General features: G+C 34.3%; 4 protein-coding genes and 1 long non-coding RNA gene across 5 annotated transcripts; 1 reads left to right on the forward strand and 4 right to left on the reverse strand.

Moving 5' to 3' along the window:
• The first annotated feature begins 934 nt into the window (after positions 1-934).
• On the forward strand, positions 935-5,126 carry LOC124922684 (tubby-like F-box protein 11). The gene is made up of 6 exons (XM_047463401.1): positions 935-1,028; positions 1,209-1,694; positions 2,835-2,922; positions 3,005-3,134; positions 3,226-3,405; positions 4,599-5,126. The coding sequence occupies exons 2-6, from the start codon at positions 1,389-1,391 to the stop codon at positions 5,080-5,082; spliced, it is 1,188 nt and encodes a 395-aa protein (XP_047319357.1). The 5' UTR covers positions 935-1,028; positions 1,209-1,388; the 3' UTR covers positions 5,083-5,126.
• A 5,894-nt stretch (positions 5,127-11,020) lies between these two features.
• On the reverse strand, positions 11,021-11,465 carry LOC124922707. Its single transcript, XR_007097857.1, has 3 exons — positions 11,352-11,465; positions 11,210-11,242; positions 11,021-11,117 (listed from the first exon to the last, which is right to left on the reverse strand). It is a non-coding gene; the product is annotated as an uncharacterized LOC124922707 (long non-coding RNA).
• A 142-nt stretch (positions 11,466-11,607) lies between these two features.
• Positions 11,608-14,520, reverse strand: LOC124926138 (putative receptor-like protein kinase At5g39000). Its single transcript, XM_047466316.1, has one exon. The coding sequence runs from the start codon at positions 14,512-14,514 to the stop codon at positions 11,608-11,610; it is 2,907 nt and encodes a 968-aa protein (XP_047322272.1). The 5' UTR covers positions 14,515-14,520.
• Positions 14,521-14,526: 6 nt separating this feature from the next.
• LOC124926148 (receptor-like protein kinase FERONIA) lies at positions 14,527-15,300 on the reverse strand (the record flags this gene model as incomplete). The annotated part of the gene is made up of 1 exon (XM_047466327.1): positions 14,527-15,300. A coding segment is annotated over exon 1 (774 nt), but the record flags the coding sequence as incomplete, so codon positions are not given.
• Positions 15,301-17,087: 1,787 nt separating this feature from the next.
• LOC124926157 (lipase-like) lies at positions 17,088-20,050 on the reverse strand. The gene is made up of 10 exons (XM_047466339.1): positions 19,826-20,050; positions 19,550-19,619; positions 19,016-19,110; positions 18,725-18,790; positions 18,570-18,617; positions 18,413-18,480; positions 18,222-18,294; positions 17,857-18,018; positions 17,377-17,660; positions 17,088-17,304 (listed from the first exon to the last, which is right to left on the reverse strand). Exons 2-10 carry the CDS (start codon positions 19,614-19,616, stop codon positions 17,088-17,090), a joined length of 1,080 nt encoding a protein of 359 aa, XP_047322295.1. The 5' UTR covers positions 19,617-19,619; positions 19,826-20,050.
• Positions 20,051-21,427: the final 1,377 nt, after the last annotated feature.

Raw genomic sequence — 21,427 nt, forward strand, 5'->3', positions numbered from 1 at the left:
AGAATAAGAGTCAATTGACGCGCTTGATTTTAACTTCACGAAGATCTTCATTATCTTGTTCGATATTTGAATTAAGTCTCTCAACAATTCACTTGAAGGTATTATGGATCTATTTGAGGATTTTAGGGATAAGTAATGAGTTTCCTTTTTGAGACTCTCCATCACGATTTTTTTTTATTAATTTTCTTCCACTCTCATTTGAATTCCAAAAAATGTCTAGGTTTTACAATAGTTTTTACTAAATGGTTTTAATTATTATGATATTTTTCAAAAAATATTATATGTATTATTTTAAGATGTTGATTTCCTAAAACTCTACAAATATAAATTTTAATTTTTTAAAATACTTTAAAAATATAATATTCCAATAAAAAGTGTTCACACTTCACATCATACGTGCGGAGTGTATCATTAAACACCACTAATTGGACATATTAAGCCTATCACTGTAATGATTTATTGAAAATGAACCTATTGTAACTCCTAATCAAATAATATATCATACCATAAAAGTATCAACTTTTTAGAACCACCACATGTGTATATTTATAAGTAATTTTTTTTAAATAGAAGGTTGGGTTCCGCTTCTTCATTAGAGTGCGACTATTTCCTGTGGATTAAGTGTATATATAATTCACATACACACTTAACTATTTAACTAAACACAAAATTTGTCGTACGACGGATTTAAACCAGAACCTCAAGGAGGTTGGGACATCCCTAAAAGAGAAATTTTTATAACATTTAAGAATCCCGGTCTTATTACATTAGCCTCCAAGTTCGGAGTAATGATTAACATATACAGTTGGGATATTCGTATTTCATAGTTGGAGGTGAAATTCTTAAATTTTTAAAAATTTATGAGTTATTAAAATTAAAGAAAATATTTTTTTTTATAAACAACCCCATAAGAACTCGAAAAGGTATTTTCCCACGCAGAAAAGGAGGAGGAATAGAAGATTTCTATTGCTTGGCTCTCATGGAGCTTCTTCTTCTTCTTCTAGCCGGTAGCAGTTTCAGCTCATCAGGTTTATCTCTTTCTCTCTCATACATATATTATTATTATTATTATCTGTAATAATGATACAATACTAGTGATTTCCATCTATGCATCATGAAATTATAGTGGAAGACTAGTTCTCACCTCAATGATTCACGATTTTCTTCCGTTTCCCGTGTTCTTCACAATCCTTTTCTTATATTCTCAGTTAATTCAAGCTTTTTAAGGCGTTTCATCTCTGGCGGAAAGTGAAAAACGGTTGTAAATTTTGAAAAAACAAGAGAAAACATGTTCATCACCTTGAATATAGTCGAATTTCTCTTGTATTTGCATCGTTTAGGAGTTTAGGAACATCTAAGTTTGGAGAGTTTTAGTTGTTAGTTAGGATATGAAATTTGGCCGTGCGTATAGATCGAGGTCGCTCAAGGTTGTTCAGGATTGTTCTGTTTCACTGGCTCCTCCTCCACCTGATAAGGAGAAGGATGTAATTAGACAGAGTTGTTGGTCGAATATGCCGCAGGAGTTGTTGATTGAGGTATTAGCGAGGATAGAGGCGTCGGAAAACAGTTGGCCTCTGAGAAAGAATGTGGTTGCTTGTGCCGGAGTTTGCCGGAGTTGGAGAGAAGTTATGAAAGAGATTGTTAGAACACCGGAGATCTCTGGAAAGTTAACCTTCCCAATTTCCGTTAAGCAGGTAAGAATTCTTGCTCTTTCGTGGCACCAATTGACGGTTATTAGTTCTTCTGCCTGTCTAATACTTAAGATTTCTTATAGTTTATGAGAAAAAATTCAATTCAAAGTTGTGAAAGCAGCATAATAATTGATTTGTTTTCCATCCTTGTGCGTTTTCTAACAAATCATGCTTGAGCCTTGAGTCATTGGAGTTTGTCTGATAAATTGTTCTTGCTAATTTAATGTTTTGGATATGTATTATGTAGTCATCATTTGTTGGATTCGGTAGTACCATCTCAATAATTATTTCTCTGGGAAGTAATCATGGCTCCATCCAGATGAGGATACATATCCATTCTGGTTAACTAAACTGTGAGATTGTGATTGAAACCAAATTATTGACCACCTGAGGCCCCACTTGTTGTCCTGGATTTCTCTTGTTACACAAATATGGGGGAAACAACTTCATGTGCTTCCCACCTGATGTTATTGAAATGACTGCAAAATACCAACCCTCTTTAGGCAGGAAATACTGTTTTTTAAAGTACAGAATAAGAGGAAGCAGGGAAGATGTTCATGTATTGGATAGGTGGCCAAATCCTAACCATCTTCTTGACAGGGACCTGTTAAGGAATTGGAAAATTAACCCACATACTTGTATATGAGAATCTTAATAACTTCTTCAGTTTTGAGGGAATTTATGAAAGCGATATGAGTATAGAAGAGAAAATGTTCTGATCAACTTATGACTTAGATAGTTTAGCCACTCTTGAAGAGGATTCTATTTGTTGTTTACCACTGTTGTTTGTTAGGTGAATTCCTTCATTCATGTATTTCTTCTCTCCGAGGCTGTTTGATTAGAACCTTCATAATCACGACTCACTTGATTTATTGTAATTGAACAATCATGGCAAGAAGATCTTCTCCAAACTTCCAAAATGGGCTCTCAATTGCTGAAACTATTTTCATAGATGTCAATTGTTAATCAATTACTCTTGCTACTAAAGAATGAGAGCATTTTATCTCTTTCTGTCTTATTTATAATGATCTTTTTTTACAAGAAACCTTTAGTAACTTATGAACCTGTGTAGATTTTGGATCAGCTCCTTCCACATATATATATTTCAGTTTCTTCCCTTAATTGCTTGGTTTGATTTTTCAGCCTGGTCCAAGAGATTCTCTTTTCCAGTGTTTTATAAGACGGAATCCATCTACACAAACATTCCGTCTTTACCTTAACTTAACTCAAGGTGAGCGCATTGGCATCTGTAAAAGACTTTCTACTATTTATGTTTCTAGGCTATTTACATTATTTTTCTATCTCAATGGCAGCACTTGCAGATGATGGGAAATTCCTGCTGGCTTCTCGAAAATTCAGGCATGCCACCTGCACCGACTACTTCATCTCATTGAATACTAACGATATGTCAAGAGATAGTCGTGCTTATGTTGGGAAACTAAGGTAATAATCGTCTGTGGTTACTAGCTCACAATGTCTTGGTTTTCTTTTTCATGGGTGTTGCTGCTATATTTTATTCTTTATTTTTGGTTAGAGCCAATTTCCTGGGAACCAAGTTCACAATATATGATAGCGTTCCACCTCATGCGGGAGCAAAAATGTCAAAGAGTTGCTCTGCTAAGCTTGTAGGTTCAAAACAAGTGTCCCCCAGAGCTCCTGCAGGCAATTATCCAGTGGCTCACATCTCCTACGAGTTGAATATGTTGGGTTCCAGGTAAAAGTTAAAGACTTGCATGTGTTCTTCAGAATCCAAACTTGAAAAATCCTAGGTAATAGAGGACAGATAACCCTATTTTGAAACTCTGGATTTGGATCTGATAGAGAAACCGCCAATATATTTTTGAATTGGTAAGAATTTTACGTAAGAGACCAAAGATGTCCATGACTTTGGGGGTATTCCCCTTTCACCAAAATATGTTACAAATAAAACTTTGGCCTTATTTATCTTGGCTGGGTTGTTTGAAACTTTAAATAACCAAGTGGATATTTCCAATTAACCTTGTAAAGGTTTTTTTTTTTTTTTTTTAACTTTTACCTAAAACTCAATATTTTCCCAACTCTCACTTCTTCTGTCCCATCAATCCTCTTATCCATAAAATATTAAAATACTATTTATTTAATATATTCTCTCTCATCTTTTCATCTCATCTATTTAAATAGTAAAATAAATAATGATCACTAAATTTTAAAAAACTAGTTTTTAATTAAGTCAAACAAATATTTTGTCAAAATCCAAATAAAACCCAAGGTCAAACAAGCTCCAAATGTAAGTTATAAAATACCAGGTTATTATTTGTGTAGTTACATTTGTGGTTATAAATATATAATGATTTTTTTAAAAGGAAAATAGAGTTTGAAGACTTATTTTGGAATATTTATGTAATCTTAATCTTGAAAAATCCTAGTCAATAGAGGACAGATAACCCTATATTGGGAAACATTTAGATTCGGATCTGACAAAGAATCCATCTTCATATTGAGGAGTTGATTGTTTGATGTGGGATTATTTCCCCAAATAACCCAATCAACTAATGAATTAGATCATTCGATTAATGAAATAAAATCCTAGAATAAATAAATAAATTATTCATTATATATTTATACTCCTAATGTCTTTTTACTCAAATAACATGTTTTTATCATAATCTACCTATTAAAGGGGTTATTTGAAAATACCCACCAGATTATTCAAATAAACCAAGATCAAATCAAACAAGGCCTTAGTTTTCAAATACGATCCATCCGAATTCACACATGAGTTTCACGAGAATTATGCCAGAAATGGTGTTTCCAAATGAAGCTATATCGACTACTTTTGTAACAGACTATTATATTGATAGGATATTTATAACTTGTAAAAAGATATTGATTGATACCATATTGAATACATTTTGAAAACAACTACAGGGGTCCAAGAAGAATGAACTGCGTGGTGGATGCAATTCCTGCTTCAGCTATTGGACCTGAAGGAATGGCTCCTACTCAGACTGAGTTCCCTCATAGCAAAAACAATGATTCATTGACTCAACCATCTTCCCTATCAAAATCAATCTCTATGGAGAACTCCTCTTCTTCTAGTGGACATTACTTGAATCTTCTTGATAGAGACAATAACAAACCACTGGTACTGAGAAATAAGTCTCCAAGATGGCATGAACAGCTTCAGTGCTGGTGTCTGAATTTTCACGGAAGGGTAACAGTTGCTTCGGTTAAAAATTTCCAGTTGGTGGCTTCGGCTGATCAGAATGGTCCAGAACAAGAGAATGTAATCCTCCAGTTTGGAAAAGTTGGGAAAGATGTGTTTACTATGGACTACAGATACCCAATATCAGCATTCCAGGCGTTTGCAATTAGCCTTAGCAGTTTTGACACCAAGATTGCTTGTGAATGACACAAAATTCGCTGCTGTTGTCGTCACCTTCAGAGCAGGTTTGTCTGATTTTCATTAATAGTTTTATTAATCTTCAGATAGATATATCAATCATCTAGGCCTTGTTTTGATCTTGGGTTATTTAAAAAGTATAACCTTCTTTTGGTGTGTGCTCATTCAAATAACCTGGTTATTTGGGAGTTCTATTACCAAATTGCCCATTTAAATATTTGGTAAAGAAATAGAGCATGCTCTACAGTCAAACAACCTCCTACTAGTTTTTTCTATTTGCATTTGCAAGTGTTCTGTTACAATACCCAGATGTTTTGTGTCTCTCTTTAATGTGTAGATATCAGGAAGACATGAAGATGGCTGCATATATTATGGGGACCGAAGCAAATTAGTAGCTGTAGCCATAGCTAGTCCTCCTCGATCCTTCTCTCTCGATTAGGTGAGTGTTGTTGTTGTTGTTTTTTTTTATACATGGCGCAATTAATTGTGTGTACATAAAAGTGATAGAAATGGCAACAAAATTCGGTACTAGTGATTTCAACAACCTTCATTTGCGTGGCTTTGTGAAATTGCAATATAACTAAAAATCTCAATTCCCAGCACTTATAGAGAGCTGCTGCTGCTGCAACTATGAGATTATTGTCTTTGTCCCTTATAAGAGCAGATTCTTTTGTATATAGAAGTTCAAATTCACTATGATTATACCCTTCATTACCCTCCCTCCCACATTCTTCGGGATACCATTCTACTTCTTTCTCGAGATTGTCTTCAATCTTGTTAAAACTTACAAGATACTAGTCGAAAAGAAGAAGATGGCGAAGGGGAAAGGAGTTAGGACAGTCGTAAAAAAATGATTACATAGGGATGACAAAGTCGGGTAAATTGGGGTTCGTTGGGGTCAGGTAAACTGAATTGTTTAGTCCTTATTTGTTTGTGTTAATGTTTATGAAACTTTTTTCTTGAATTAAAAAATAAATAAAATATCTGTGTGACAAAATTATTGATACAAGGCAGCCGCTGTCTTTTCAAAAAAGAAATTCAATATTTATAAGTTTAACACTCAGTTTTAGGTCCAATTAATTGATATTTGAAGCACAATTTTGATTGTTTTCACTGAGGTTCCAACCGTCAAACTTAATAGACAAAACTTTAGTAATCTTATTTCAATATATCATTTTTGTTTTTCTATATCTTTTAATAAAAGTTAATGCAATATGATATAAATGATAGTTGTTTAAGCATGACAACAAAAACAATACAAAAAATACGAGTATTTATTTTGTCATCAAACACACTCAAAACATATCTGATGAAGAAAGTAAAAGAATAATTCATTCATGCCAAAGAAAATAGACAACCAAAACCAAACAAATCATTAGAAGGTAACCCTCCTGTCAGAAAATAGCAAGAATTGATGCCATGTTCAAGCCTGTTTCGAAATAAAACTATGATCTTTACTAAGTCTGAAATGAAACCATAAACAGGTAAACAAAGTTAGAAAGATACTATCAATCGACAGACACTGTAACAATGAAATTCAAGTACTCACTATAAATGGTCTGGGGTGCGTCACTCGGTTGCGTGACGCACCTGCGTGACGCACCCGCGTTACGCACCTGCATTCACGAGACGCACCCGGATTCCGCCGCAACGATGCCATTTATCTAATCAATCCCTAATCTCTAAACTTTAACCAACAATGCGTTCAAAAAAGAAATAAAGGAAGAAGTAAGCATACAGCAGACATCCTTCATTCGTTGGGATTATGACGTTTTCGTCGAGGGTCGTCGTTGGGGGTGGTCGTCTTTTTAGAGAGAAGGAGGAGAATGGGAGAAGGGGAAGTGAAGAGAGAGAACAAGGAAGAAAGAAATGAAAAGAAATGAGAAGAACTGAAAATTTTCTAATTATATATTAAGGGCATTGTGGACTTTTCACAATGCGCTCAGGTGCGTCACGCAACTGGAGGATGCGTGACGTAATAGGGACATTTTCGTCAGAAAAAAAAGAGGGTCACCAACGCTATTTAAATTATGCGCTCACACCTAACGCATTTAGGCCTGTTATTAGGGTCATTTCCTCAAATTTCCCCATTTAAGCCTATCAGTAGGGTCATTTCCTCAAATTTCTCCCAAATGTCAGGATAAACAAATTTAATTTAAGTTAAAAAGATTCAAAGGACATAAAAAAAATTAATAAATCAATACCATGTGAGATTAAAATTGAAAGTTGAATTATTTTTAATAAGAATTGACCATGAAAGACTTAAAGTTCTGCTCAAAGAAGAAGATAAGACTTCCAACACTGATCAACTTACATAGTTCGGTCTCAGATTTAGGAGTTTAAAAAAGTTTACTAATGTAATAAATTTAATTTGTCATTTTTTTACAGTCTGTCAAGCTAAGATACAGAGAAAAGGTCAAGTGAGAATATAGAAAGTGAATGATAATAATTAGGGGTGAGCAAACGGGTAAACTCAACCCGTATTACCCAACCCATATTCAACCCAAATTAAATTTACCCAACCCATAATTCAACCCATATTATTTACTAATATGAGTTGGGTTGAGTATGGGTTGGGTAACCCAAATTATTTTATTTTTATTTTTTTATTTAACATTTATTTGACTCATTTAACACATTTTTATTCGTTTAACACGTTTTTCATGTTTTTGACAATTTTAACACGTTTTTCATACATTTAACACGTTTTTGACACGTTTAACACGTTTTTGGCACGTTTAACACATTTTTGACACGTTGAACACGTTTTTCATTTTTTGACATGTTTAACACATTTTTAACACGTTTTGACACGTTTAACACGTTTTTGACACGTTTGACACGTTTTGACACGTTTTTTCACGTTTTCGACACATTTAACACATTTTGACACATTTTGGCACGTTTTAACACGTTTAACACGTTTTGACACGTTTTGACACATTTTTTCACGTTTTCGACACATTTAACACATTTTGACACATTTTGGCACGTTTAACACGTTTTGACACGTTTAACATATTTTTCACATTTTCGACACGTTTCACACGTTTTTGGCACGTTTTAACACGTTTAACACGTTTTCCACGTTTTTGACACGTTTTAACACGTTTAACACGTTTTCGACACGTTTAATACGTTTTTCACATTATTGACACGTTTCACACGTTTTTCACATTTTTGGCACGTTTTGACACGTTTAACACGTTTTCCACGTTTTGAGACGTTTAACACGTTTTTGACACGTTTTTTACGTTTCTCATGTTTTTGGCATGTTTAACACGTTTTTAACACGTTTAACACGTTTTTGACACGTTTGACACGTTTTGACATGTTTAACACGTTTTCGACACTTGTAATACGTTTTTCACATTATTGACACGTTTCACACGTTTTTCACATTTTTGGCACGTTTAACACGTTTTGACACGTTTAACACGTTTTGACACGTTTTCCACATTTTGAGACGTTTAACACGTTTTTTACACGTTTTCGACACATTTAATACGTTTTCGACACGTTTAATACGTTTTTCACACATTCAACACATTTAACACATTTGACACGTTGGACACTATTTTCATGTTTTGACATGTTTAACACGTTTTTAACATGTTTGACACATTTTTCACGATTATGACATATTTAACACATTTTGACACATTTTTCACGTTTTTGGCACGTTTAACACGTTTTGACATGTTTAACATGTTTTTCACGTTTTCACATTATTAACACGTTTAACACGTATGTAACACGTTTAACACGTTTGTAACATGTTTTCACACGTTTTTCACGTTTTTGACACGTTTAACACGTTTTGACACATATTCCACTTTTTTGGCACGTTTAACACGTTTTCCTCATTTTTGACATATTTTGATACGTTTAACACGTTTTGACACGTTTAATATGTTTTTCACATTTTTGACACGTTTAATACGTTTTCACACGTTTAATGTCAAACGTGTGAAAAACATATTAAACGTGTCAAAAATGCCAAAAACGTGGTAAACGTGACAAAACGTGTTAAAATTTATCAAACCGTGTTAACGTGCAAAATAATATGCTAAACATGTCAAAAATATGTTAAATGTGTAAAACGTGTTAAAATGTCAAAAACGTGTTAAACGTGCCAAAAACGTGAAAAATATGTTAAACATGTTACAAACATTTAAACATGTTAAGAATGTGGAAAACATGTTAAACATGTCAAAAACGTATTAAACGTACCAAAATGTGAAAAACGTGTTAATGTGTGAAAAACGTGTCAAATATGTCAAAAACGTGTTTAAAATGCCAGAAACGTGAAAAACATATTAAATGTGTGAAACACGTGTTAAACGTGTGAAAACGTGTTAAACATATCAAAAATGTGTTAAAATGTTAAAAACGTGTTAAACGTGCCAAAAACGTGAAAACAGTGTTAACGTGTTAGTTATGTTAAAAACGTGTTAAACGTGCCAAAAACGTAAAAAAACGTGTTTAATTTGTCAAAAACGCGTTAAACGTATTAAACATGTCAAAAACGTGTTAAACATGACAAAAACGTGTTATTAGTATGAAAACGTGTTAAACATGTCAAAATTTTGTTAAACGTGCCAAAAACATAAAAACGTATTAAACGTGTGAAAAACATGTTTTAAGTGTGAAACGTGATAAAAATATTAAAAACGTGTTAAACGTGTGAAAAACGTGTTAAATATATAAAAAAAACGTGTTACAATGTCAAAAACGTGGTAAACGTGCCAAAAACGTGAAAATCGTGTTAAACTTATCAAAAACGTGTTAAATATGTTTAAAACGTGTTAAACGTGCCAAAAACGTGAAAATCGTGTTAAACTTATCAAAAACGTGTTAACGTGTTAAATATGTTAAAAACGTGTTAAACGTGCAAAAACGTAAAAAACGTGTTAAACTTGTCAAAAACGTGTTAAACGTATTAAACATGTCAAAAACGTGTTCAACGTGACAAAAACGTAAAAAACGTGTTATTAGTGTGAAAATGTATTAAACATGTCAAAAACGTGAAAACATGTCAAAAACGTGAAAACGTGTTAAACGTGAAAACGTGTCAAAAACGTGAAAACGTGTGAAAAACGTATTAAACGTATGAAAAACGCGTTAAACGTGTGAAAAACGTGTTAAACATGTGAAAAACATGTTATAAGTGAAATGTGTTAAAAATATTAAAAACGTGTTAAATGTGTGCAAAACGTGTTAAACGTATGAAAAATATGTTAAACATGTCAAAAACGTGTTCGACTTAAAGTTGGAAGATGATTAGTTTATATTGGATTAATAATAGAGAATTAAACTAAATTTATATAATTTGAGTAACCCTAACCCAACCCAAATTAAACTCAACCCATACTCAACCCAACCCATACTCAACCCAACCCATATTAACCAACCCAAATTAATATTTTGGGTTTGGGTTAGGGTTGGGTTTAGATAAATCCATATTATGCTCAAAAGAAGAAGATAAGACCTCCAACACTGATCAACTTACATAGTTCGGTCTCAGATTTAGGAGTTTAAAAAAGTTTACTAATGTAATAAATTTAATTTGTCATTTTTTTACAGTCTGTCAAGCTGAGATACAGAGAAAAGGTCAAGTGAGAATCTAGAAAGTGAATGATAATAATAGATCATGGATTAAACACTCATGATACAAAACCAATGAAAAGAGGAAATTTGGTAATAATACAACAATTTTGAGACCTTATCAGGTTCAAGAACTAGCTGACAGAATGCATCAATAGGCCCTCCTCCTGCATCTATTATGGAAGGTGGAGGATCTTGTTCAGTTAATGATGGTAGACCTGGATGAGGCCCTGTTGTCTACCTCAAAGAACTAGCAAACCAGGCTGCATTCATTCATTCATTCATTCTAACATCTATTTTAATCGTGCACTTATAATAACTAAATTAAGGATTATTATAACCTGAAGCTTCATCAAGTCTGAACAAGACCCATCAATAACATCAACTCTTCCATTAATCCTAAATTGCTCCCAAGATTCAGTAAAGTACCAGCAAATCTGAACAATATTGGTTGGGTGGGTTTTGATGTCTAAATTCATCACATTCATATCATGAAGTAATTATATCGATAGAAGAAAGGATTAATTACCTCAGCATATGGACAGTGCTTAAGATCGTCAATCTGCTTCCATCATAATTCATTATAAATCGAAATGGAATTTTACAAACAAAACAATAATAATAATATGAAGTTGGAGGAGAGGAGGATTAAGAAGAAAGAAAGAAAGAACCTTGCGACTTCTGCAATCAGTATTGATCTGGATCTTATCGGTCATTTCTTGAAATCCTCTGATACCCACAACACAAATATCTTTTATACATTAAACATGAGTAGAGGAGAATTCGTTGATCTGGATACGGAATCCTCCTCGTAGGCTGGATGTTAGTCCAGCCAAGCCAAGCCAAGAGACTAGATACTATTCAATATTATACAACATTTCTGCTGTGGACTGAATGAATATCCTACCTTGAACTCACTACATAATACTAGAAAGTGGCGATCCATTCTGTTTCGGACACATCCTGAGAGAAATTGGCAAGATCATCATCATCGTGTGCCACCGTGTTCTTCTTGCTGGACCGCTCAATGGCCATCATGTTGCTGAACCATTCTTCTGACGCCGCCCCAGAAGGTGGATCTGCTGCTACAACCGCGTCTAACTCCCATCTCTCTTGTAACTCTAGTACGTTACTCAGGCCCGACACCACTGCCTCCATTGATGGCCTATATATTTCCCTACCATTCACGCAATTCATCACAATCCGCAAGTACTGAATCAAGCACTCCGGAGCAATCTTTCCCACTAGACACTGGTCCATGGCATCGTCTATTCTATTCTCTTGGATGATGTTTCTTATGTAGTCTACTACAAAGACATCTTCATTTTCTTCGTCTAAACGAAACAAATCATAAGGTTCCCTGGCACAAAGTACCTCCAGCAATACCACACCAAAAGAGTAGACATCGGATTTCAGTGTAAGATGGCCGGTCGTGAGGTAATTTGGGTCTAGGTAGCCAATGGTACCACGTACCGCCGTGGTGACATGGGTTGAGGATCCCAATGCTGCCGATGCCAACTCAAAGTCTGAAACCTTTGCGACCCAACTACTGTCTAGCAGGATATTACCCGGCTTCACATCGCGATGGATCACTCTTTCGTGCGACATCTCAGAATGAAGGTGGCGTAATCCCTGGGCAACACCAATGCATATCTCCAGCCTCCTTTTCCATGGGAGACGATTCTTCTTCTTATCATGGATATGATCACTTAGGGACCCGTTACTCATATATTCCAACACAACCAACATTCTGCCTTCCTCATTGCAGTACCCAATTAAATTGACCATGTTACGATGATGATTAATTCTTGACATAATCAAGATTTCATTTACCCATGGCAACCTTATCTCTTTCTCTTTGATTGCAACCAAGGTGGTTCCATAATCAATCATTCCTTGGTAACATTTTCCAAAACAACCTCTTCCAATAACATTACTGAAGTTGTGTGTTGCCCTTGTAACCTCAGCAAGAGAAAAACGACGGAAGGATAGAAGCGCATTCTCTAGACGAGGCTCCAATTCCATAACACTGGTGTTTTCACTGCTCTTTCTCAGTCGAATATCTATTCTTCTAACTAAAGATTGGAAACTCCTTTGGAAGACGTTGCCATGCTTGGTCATCTTCTTCTTTTGCTGCATTTTATTATCATCCAGTTGCAATGGCCCAGAAGAGGTTGAAGAGATTGAACCTTGAGATATTGCAGAAGCCGCCGCTAATACAGATTCAAGGCCATGTGTGACTTCAGCCATTGTAGGTCGTTCAATAGCCTGGTTATGCAAGCATAGGTTTGCAAGATTAAGGTACAATTTGAGGGAAGGAGTTGATATTTGTCCCCTCAAACTGGAATCAATGATAGAGTCAACTATTCCTACCTTGAAGCAGTTTTGAACCCACAAAACGAGGCTGCGCTGTTCCCCGTCTAATCTAGTATCAACGGCTGGCCTCCCACATAATGCTTCCCACAAAACCACACCGAACGCATAAACATCAGATTTTTTGGTTAACCTACGGGTCAAGAAATACTGGGGATCTAGGTAACCAATAGTCCCCTTTACATCGGTACTGATATGGGTGGGAGTATCGATCGCAGTTCCCACTTTGCATATGCCAAAGTCTGCAATTTTGGCAACCCAATCCCTATCCAACAAAATGTTTTCGCTCTTGACATCTCGATGTATGGTGTCCTGATCACTATTGGTGTGCAGGTAATCTAACCCGCGAGCAGCACCCAAGCATACATTGAGCCTTTGCTCCCAAGAAAGAGGAGTCACTTCTCCATTGCTACTACCATCACGATTTTTCTTGTGAAGATGATCTGCGAGAGTTCCATGCTCCATGTACTCGTAAACAAGAATCATCTCACGACCCTTGTTGCAGTATCCTATCAGAGAGACAAGGTGTTTGTGTCGAAGCTTGGAAAGAATATCAATTTCTGACCTAAATTCTTTCTCTCCCTGCTTAGATTCAGAGCTTAACCTTTTAATTGCAACTGTTTCCGTCTTGCCATCAATAACTCCTTTGTAGACCTTACCGAAGCCCCCATGTCCAATCTCTAATTCTTTATCAAAGTTGTTGGTTGCGGATAAGATCTCACCAAATGAAAATCTACGACAGAATTCTCCATCTGTTAGTGATGGCGAAATGTTTTTACTCCAAATTTTCTCTCTCCATTCACAAATTTGATAAACGATGACATTGAGAAGAGTAATCACAATTATAACCAGAGTTGTAATGTAATTTCTACCTGTTGTAGTCGGCATTTTAAGTATATGGTTAATCGGAGCATGAGGATGGGAAATGACTGGATTCACCCCAGCAAGATTGTCATCCGGATTACTCAGTTTAAAAACCTCGATTCCCTTGAGAACTGCATCAATAAATTCAGTTGATTGATCCTCGTTACCAGGGTACAAAGCTACACGTATATCTTTCTTGCCCATCATTCTGTCTCCTCTTACTGTCACCAAGTAATCTTTATAGATTGCAACTCCAATCTCACCGCCCCACCTGATCAAGTCTCCTCTAGGCTCAACGATTTGATTGTTTATTAGAATACTAAACTCTTTTTGCCCACTCTCCTTCACCTCATAGTCAAGCTCACAAAAATGCAGTCTGATAAGATACCCGAAACCCAAATCAACAGGCAACTTCCATGTAAAACTAACTCGTTCACCCACTTTCGTATTTTTGTTCATAGACCATGACGTCTGGTACACTCGTTGTGGTGCACCATTTTTTGATGTGTCAGTATACTTGATCCGATTTGATGACGTGATGGAAAAAACACTTGATTCTATCAGATGGTTTGAGTCGTCAGTCCACTCCCTGTGCATACTTGTGTCATGTGCAGCAGATGTAAGTGAGCCGCCTCCAACGTTTAACCGATGGGCCATCTCCATTGCAATGGTTATACCGATGGGAAGTCGGTAATTCTGCCCTGCATCATAAGCCCCTCCATCTCCCTCCATGGTGTAGTAGAGACCAAGCGGCATGGGAACAACTTCAATTCCATTTACAAATGCAAATGTATCATCAGACGGGATTGCTCTTGAAGGGGAGAAAGTAATTGATAAGGGCTCGTTGTGGTCAGGTACATAAAGGGTGAATTCTTTTACAATGGATTTGAGGCCGAGAGAATCGGCTGTTAGGAAAGCACTGAAATTGTTGAGGAGTGTATAGGGACCTGATTTTACGGTTATGAAGGCTGTGGACGTCTTGAAACCAGAGTATGAAACTGGGTAGAAGTGAAGGCGGATGAACTTGTAGCCGGAGCCAACATGGAAGGTGTAGGTGAAGGATGCCCGAGAAGCTCTAGCCGTCCTATAGGGAGTGGGATCGAGGAGGTTGTGAATGGAGTAAGGAGGGCTGACTGATTGACTTGCAGGTCCATGAAAAATGATCATGGTAGCAGAATCTGTTTCTCCAACCCATTGTCTGCCGTTAAGTGCTGTGGAGTTGCGGGGGAAGCCGCAGTTGACGGCGATAGCATGATGTGAATCGTAGTGATGAACAGGTGAGTTGCCGGCGGCGGGTATCGGTGGTAGGAGAATAAGGAGAGAAAAGGGGAAGATGAAGCTGAAGCTGAAAGTATTGGGGAAATTGAATGGAGGAAATGCCATGGTTATCGAAGAGAAAAGACACCTTCTTCTTCTCTTATCGACCGACGACGCAAATGAGTGATCGATGGAGTAGTTCGTCTTAAATTTCATGGAAACCTCCCCAATTTCCACATTCTCCCGCGTTCAGGATGGGGGAAATAAGTGTTGGTTGAGCATTCAAGTATCCGGGTCACTATGATTAAACTGGCAAAGAGATGAAACTGATAAATATTAAATAACACTTTAATATTTTACTTTTCATTTTATATTAATATTTATAATTATAAACAATTCACTTTTCAAAACGGAGAATTTGAGCAAATGACCCTAATAACAGGCCAAAATGTGTTTTGTGTGGGGGCATAATTTAAATAGCACTGATAACCTTTTTTTTAATGACAATTATACTCTTGCGTAACGCAACTCCAGTTGCGTGACGCACCCGAAACCCTATAAAGTCATATTTTTTTTTCATTTTTGATTCATTTTCACTCTCATGGTGGCGGAGAAGACTTTCTCTTCTTTTTCATCGCCGAAGAACCAATCGAAGAGGCACCGTGGATCATTCCACTATATTCAATGGCCTAGAGCGGCGAACGACGACGACCGAAGATAAAATTTCCACTATATTCGTTTATATTTTTTGTGTTGATTTCGTTTACGTATGATTGTTTGTGTTGATTTTATTTACATATGATTGTTTGTGTTGATTTCCTTTACAGAACGTCATTGATTCGCCCTGATTCGTTGAATGCAGGTTGGAGGGTCACCAGCGATATTTAAATTATGCCCCACACCATATGCATTTAGGCCTAACCTAGGGTCATTTCTTCCAATTTCCCTGTTTGAGAGGATACTTGACATTATTTATTGGTTAGAAAAAGAAAAAATTGTTAAGAGAGATTTTTTTTTTTTTTTTTTTAAGTTCTTGGTCAAGCTCATTTTATGAAACTGAAAGGAGCAAATTCACCCCTGAAATATTTTAATTTGAATAAATTAGCCTTTATGCTTATTTTGGCCAAGATTGCCATCTAACTAATTTGGTTGATTCAGATTCAAATTTAGTTTTCCTTTTTTTTTTTCAAAATTAAAAATAGATAAAATGAAACACAGTACATGGAAGGAAAAATTGAATAAGTAAATCATAAGGAATGAACTTGATTTTAAAATAAATAAATAAAATCACATAAAATTGAGACACAATAGTAAGGGTAAGCACATTTAAACAGATTTGAACCACTAGTTTGATTTATACACAGAAATATATAATCTTGATATTTTATATTTTTTTAATAAGAAAAAATATTTTAAATTATTATCATTATGTCAGTATATATTTTTATAGTTCATTTTATTTAATTATTAATAAAAATTATTAAAAATATAATTTCCAAACTTGTCATGAATTATTAAATATATATGGTCAAATATTCAAAAACAATTATCAAACCAATTTAATATTTAATACGCAGAATTTTAATATAACATAACCAACATAATATGACCAAATTTAAATTTATCTAAAAAATAAAAAATCAATGGAAAAACTCCAATCCGCAATCATCACAAACAAACAGTATGTAATTTATCTACTAGTATTCAAGATGATAAAAATATGTACATAAAATATTCCTGTGATGACACAGTCCGTCCCATATATGTTAAATATTAGGTAGGTTAGGTTATAGAATCATAATTTAAGTAATGAAGGAAGAATTAATACTTATTGATGTTTTTGATTCCAATAATATAAATTAAAAGGTCCCAAGAATGTATATTATATATATCTACCTTAGATAGATAGATAGCTAGCTAATTAAGTAGTCATAAGTACTCTTATTATTATTATTAACATTAATAATAAGATTAGGATACCTGGAGAAAACCGTATTTCCATCAATATCTCGTCTGGTAAATTCATCCAAACGAGGATCAACCACAATCTTGCATGTACGTGGATCATAACATCCCATATCCAATCCAAAATATTTTAAATGATCTGGAATGCTCCGTCCAATCACCGATCTGTATGTAGAATTAATTTCATTCCAAACCTTAATTAATTAAGTAAGTAAATACTAATTAATTATTACGTACCTGCTACAAGAAGGGTCTTCACCGGAAGTATCACATAGTTCCTCAAGTGTGTAAATCAAGCAACCATTATCGATTGAATGAATCCAGACTTCTCTTGGGAAGTGATGATAAGTCTTTTGAGAGAAGTAATGATAGTGTGGAGGTAAATGAGGCACGATATCATGTTCGTGTGTTACTCTTATTGTTCGCGGTACTCGCTGTATGTAGTGACTTGCAAACGCAGCGTTTCCTATTCGAGGTTGTCCGAATGTCATTACTTGAATGTTTCCCGTTTCTCCACTTATCTGACCATTTTAATCCCATATTATTCTCCATAACATATGTTTTATTAGAATAAACAAAAATGAATGAATTTCAAGTAATTGATATATGTAAAAAGTTAGTTTGATAAAAATATGGAACTAATATTGTGAAAACACTTAAAAGTTATCAAATGAACTTAGTTTAAATAAGCAAAATTAATCACTTAATTAAAAATACCTTAAGATCCAGTGCACAAAAGGCAGCCATGGCTCCTCCCATGGAATGACCTGTAATTAAAAGATCAATGTTTCCATGTGCTTCCTTTGCTCTTCTAATGGCATTTAGAACTGCTGGACGTACGGTTGTATTGTGATAAGCATAATAAAACCCATGATGCACCTGATCAAGCATAATATAAATAAGTGTAGTAATTGACAAAAATATTACAAAAACACGAGTAGTCACAAATACGTCCGAGATTAACCATTTGGGAAGTAAGAGTGAAAACATAAACAAAAAAATGATCACCAACGAACAAACATAACATAAAATACAGCTTTAACGATCATTATAAACAAATATTTATGTTTAATATTAATTACCATTGCATCAGGCATATCAGGGTAGTGTAAGTCTAGTTGTGTCCAGTACAGATCTTGAACCCAATTCTGTAAGCTGCAGTAATGTATGCATGCACCTTCATCCATTAAAAAAGGCCATTCGTAGACATGACTTGAATGTGACCAAACCTAATCAAGTTATGGATCTAAACTACTTATAAATTATAACCAACCTGTTCCATTGAGTTCCTCTAAATGCAACAATAACAGCATTTAAATTCTTTGCATATCCTACATATGCCTGCCAACAAAACCATATTTTCTAATCATTATAACCAATGCTGCAAGTTTTTATCTCAAAAATATATAAACCAAGAGTCTAAGACCAACCTGTAAGCAATGCTTAACATCAACAATCAGCTCGATAATTTCGAACCCCTGTGTAGTATTCATAAGCAAAAAGCAGCTCAATAATTTCCATATAAAGTTCATTAACCAGGTATGACAAATTCCAGAATCATTCATAAGCAGTTGAAGGATAGTACCTCGGTCAAACCATTGCATCTTGAACATGTCCATGTGAATAGCTCTGTTAAATCTGTTAGATAAACCTGTCAATCGTGAAAAATACTTATTTATCGATAGGAAAAAGATAACATTTCAGATATCAAACCATCACATTAGTATTGAAAAGGTTTGTGTTAGATCTGACCAATGATAATGGAATAAAGCATTTACATGAAAATTTTCTAAGCATTATAAAAATCTTAGTGCTTCCCTCCTGTGGTTGATATAATATTATCGCAATGATTCTAGTATTCGTGAGCAGAACTTACTGCAGAGGCGTATTCAGCTATAATTGTTGCAAGAGTGTGATTGTATACAGAATAATTTTCTGTTTGCTTCATCTTTAGACAGTCATACTTAGAACCTGTCACAAATTTCCAAATGAAGAACATAACGGTTATTATAAGAGAAGCAATCGTATATCTGCCTAATTGCGTAAATAGCAGGATTAGTCAAGCAGCCATATACAATTATGAAGTAAAGTTGTTTAGCGATGCAGATTAGCGTTTATCAAACCTAGTAGACCAAATCATTTCCGCATTGTGTATTCATCGCTTACGTATGTCCTCATCTAACCTAACTTAAACAATTTTGCTCATCTAACAATTGCACATCGTTTAAACTCATCATAAGCACAGATTCCATGGCTACTAAGCTCAAATACGTTAAGAAACTATACATCTACAACACAAATTGGTCTATGTGCGGTTTACTTGAGATTTCTATCTGATATGAAATCATGAATCTACGTCAATATTGTGAGGATCGACACAGTTATGAACAAATTCAGTAACGAAACTAACCTCTACCGGAAGTCAAAACGAACAGACTCAAAAGAATCGCGAACTTCATCCATCTTATCTGCTTCATGATCTGCGATATGTAATACTAGCTCAGATGTAATGCAATCAACACAAACTGTTACTTACTACAGAAATGAATTCCTAACAACTTATATTAAAATGAGAAAACAATCATCTAACCTAATCTCCATAATGTGAAATCGTCTCGTTAAACTAGTTCTACATAAATCAATCAATATAGTATACGAAATCAAAATGCAATTACAGGAAACGTACATGAGAAGCCAAGGTACCGGCCGGAACTCTCCAATGGACGGCGACGAAAGCAGAATGGTATATTAGATAGATGAAGAGGTTGTAGAGAGGAGGACGACGGCGACTGATAATTGCAGCTTGGAAGAGAGAATACCTGGATTGTTTGATAATGATGAAAGAGAGATGGAAACCGCCGAGAAAACCAAAAATAATAAAGGAGAGGGAAACTTCTCGTTCAGTATATAATACTCAGCTTTTCTCTCTCTCCTTCCAGTAGTCGTTAGTTAGTTGTTTCTTTATTTAATTACTTTAATATATATTAAGAGAATATTTTTAGTTTTAATCAGTTTTAGTCATCTTGTTGGAAACAGCTAGAATTGGAACTTTAACTGAGTTTCATCTAAAGAAAATATTATTAGAAAAAAGTTTTTAATATACAGAGTAAATTTGGGAGTTAACTGAAAGAAGGTAATGAAAGAGTATAAGAAAAGAAAAGAAAATAAAGAGAAATATTTTTCTTAATTTTTTTCTTGTTCATTCTCTCTCGTTCTCTCATTCAATATATATATTTCAGAAACGGAAACTAATAAGTCCAGTTATTTTTCAGCATTGATATTGGCAGGGAAAAGAAAAGTTTTAAATAATTTTCATATATATATATATATATTTATTATTTTAAATGGTACACACCAGGCTGTAAGCAATTTTTTAAAAACATTTTAATATGGGAAGTTTGTATTAAGAATTTCAATATGTGAAATCAAAGTTGGGTGGATTTACATTATTCCCAAGTAAAATAAAATTTTATAATAAAATTATATAATATATCGCTTAACTTCTAAATCGCTACTAAATTTAATCATTATTAACCTTGAATGAATTCATATCGTTCTAGCTCAATGAGTCCCTCTCTCGACCTGAACTCGATAACCTCAAATACAAATTAATTCCTTAGGTAAAAGGTGATCCCTCGCAATGACTCCGGTATGAACAATGAAGTTCGATTAATGGTGCAATAGTAATATCACCACCAACATCTTCTTTTATGACGTGTTTGGTAACTTTAGAATTGACAATGGAAATTGGTCCAATTTTAATTATTAAGTTATAGAACCCTCTAATATTAAAAATTAGAATTGAAATTAAAATTCCAATGGAATTCAATTTAATATAATTTTATAGTTCTCAATTTCACTCATTTTAGGTCGGAATTAGAATTTCAAATTTTATTTATTTTATGTTTTTTAAAATCATTCAAAACACGATTAAAATTTTCAATCGATAATTATTTTTTGAATTTAAAATTTTAAAATATCGAACCGATGTCTTTTTTTTTTTTTTTTTTAAATTTAGTAAGTTAAAATTTTGAACTGATATATATTTATTATATTAAGTTAACATGTTGAACATATATTAATTTTTTTAATTTAGAAAGTTAAAATTTCGAACCGATATATATTTTTAATCTATGAAGTTAACAGGTTAAACCAATATTTTTTAACCGAAAATTAAAACTTAAAAAAATTTGATACTTGAGTTATTGTTGTGTCACACTAATATATATATATATATATATATATATATATATATATATATATTAAAATTATTTTTATTATATTTTAT

The sequence above is a fragment of the Impatiens glandulifera genome, chromosome 1 (assembly GCF_907164915.1).
Source record: "Impatiens glandulifera chromosome 1, dImpGla2.1, whole genome shotgun sequence".
Taxonomy (NCBI): Eukaryota; Viridiplantae; Streptophyta; class Magnoliopsida; order Ericales; family Balsaminaceae; genus Impatiens; species Impatiens glandulifera.

Coding starts and splice junctions, on each gene's coding strand:
- LOC124922684 (XM_047463401.1), top strand. CDS start 1,389: ATGAAATTTGGCCGTGCGTATAGATCGAGGTCGCTCAAGGTTGTTCAG. Junction 2,923..3,004: donor TTACCTTAACTTAACTCAAG/GTGAGCGCATTG, acceptor TCTCAATGGCAG/CACTTGCAGATGATGGGAAA. Junction 3,406..4,598: donor TTGAATATGTTGGGTTCCAG/GTAAAAGTTAAA, acceptor AAACAACTACAG/GGGTCCAAGAAGAATGAACT.
- LOC124926138 (XM_047466316.1), bottom strand. CDS start 14,514: ATGCACAGGGAGTGGACTGACGACTCAAACCATCTGATAGAATCAAGT.
- LOC124926157 (XM_047466339.1), bottom strand. CDS start 19,616: ATGAAGCAGATAAGATGGATGAAGTTCGCGATTCTTTTGAGTCTGTTC. Junction 18,791..19,015: donor TAGCTGAATACGCCTCTGCA/GTAAGTTCTGCT, acceptor CACGATTGACAG/GTTTATCTAACAGATTTAAC. Junction 18,295..18,412: donor AGAGGAACTCAATGGAACAG/GTTGGTTATAAT, acceptor ACATTACTGCAG/CTTACAGAATTGGGTTCAAG.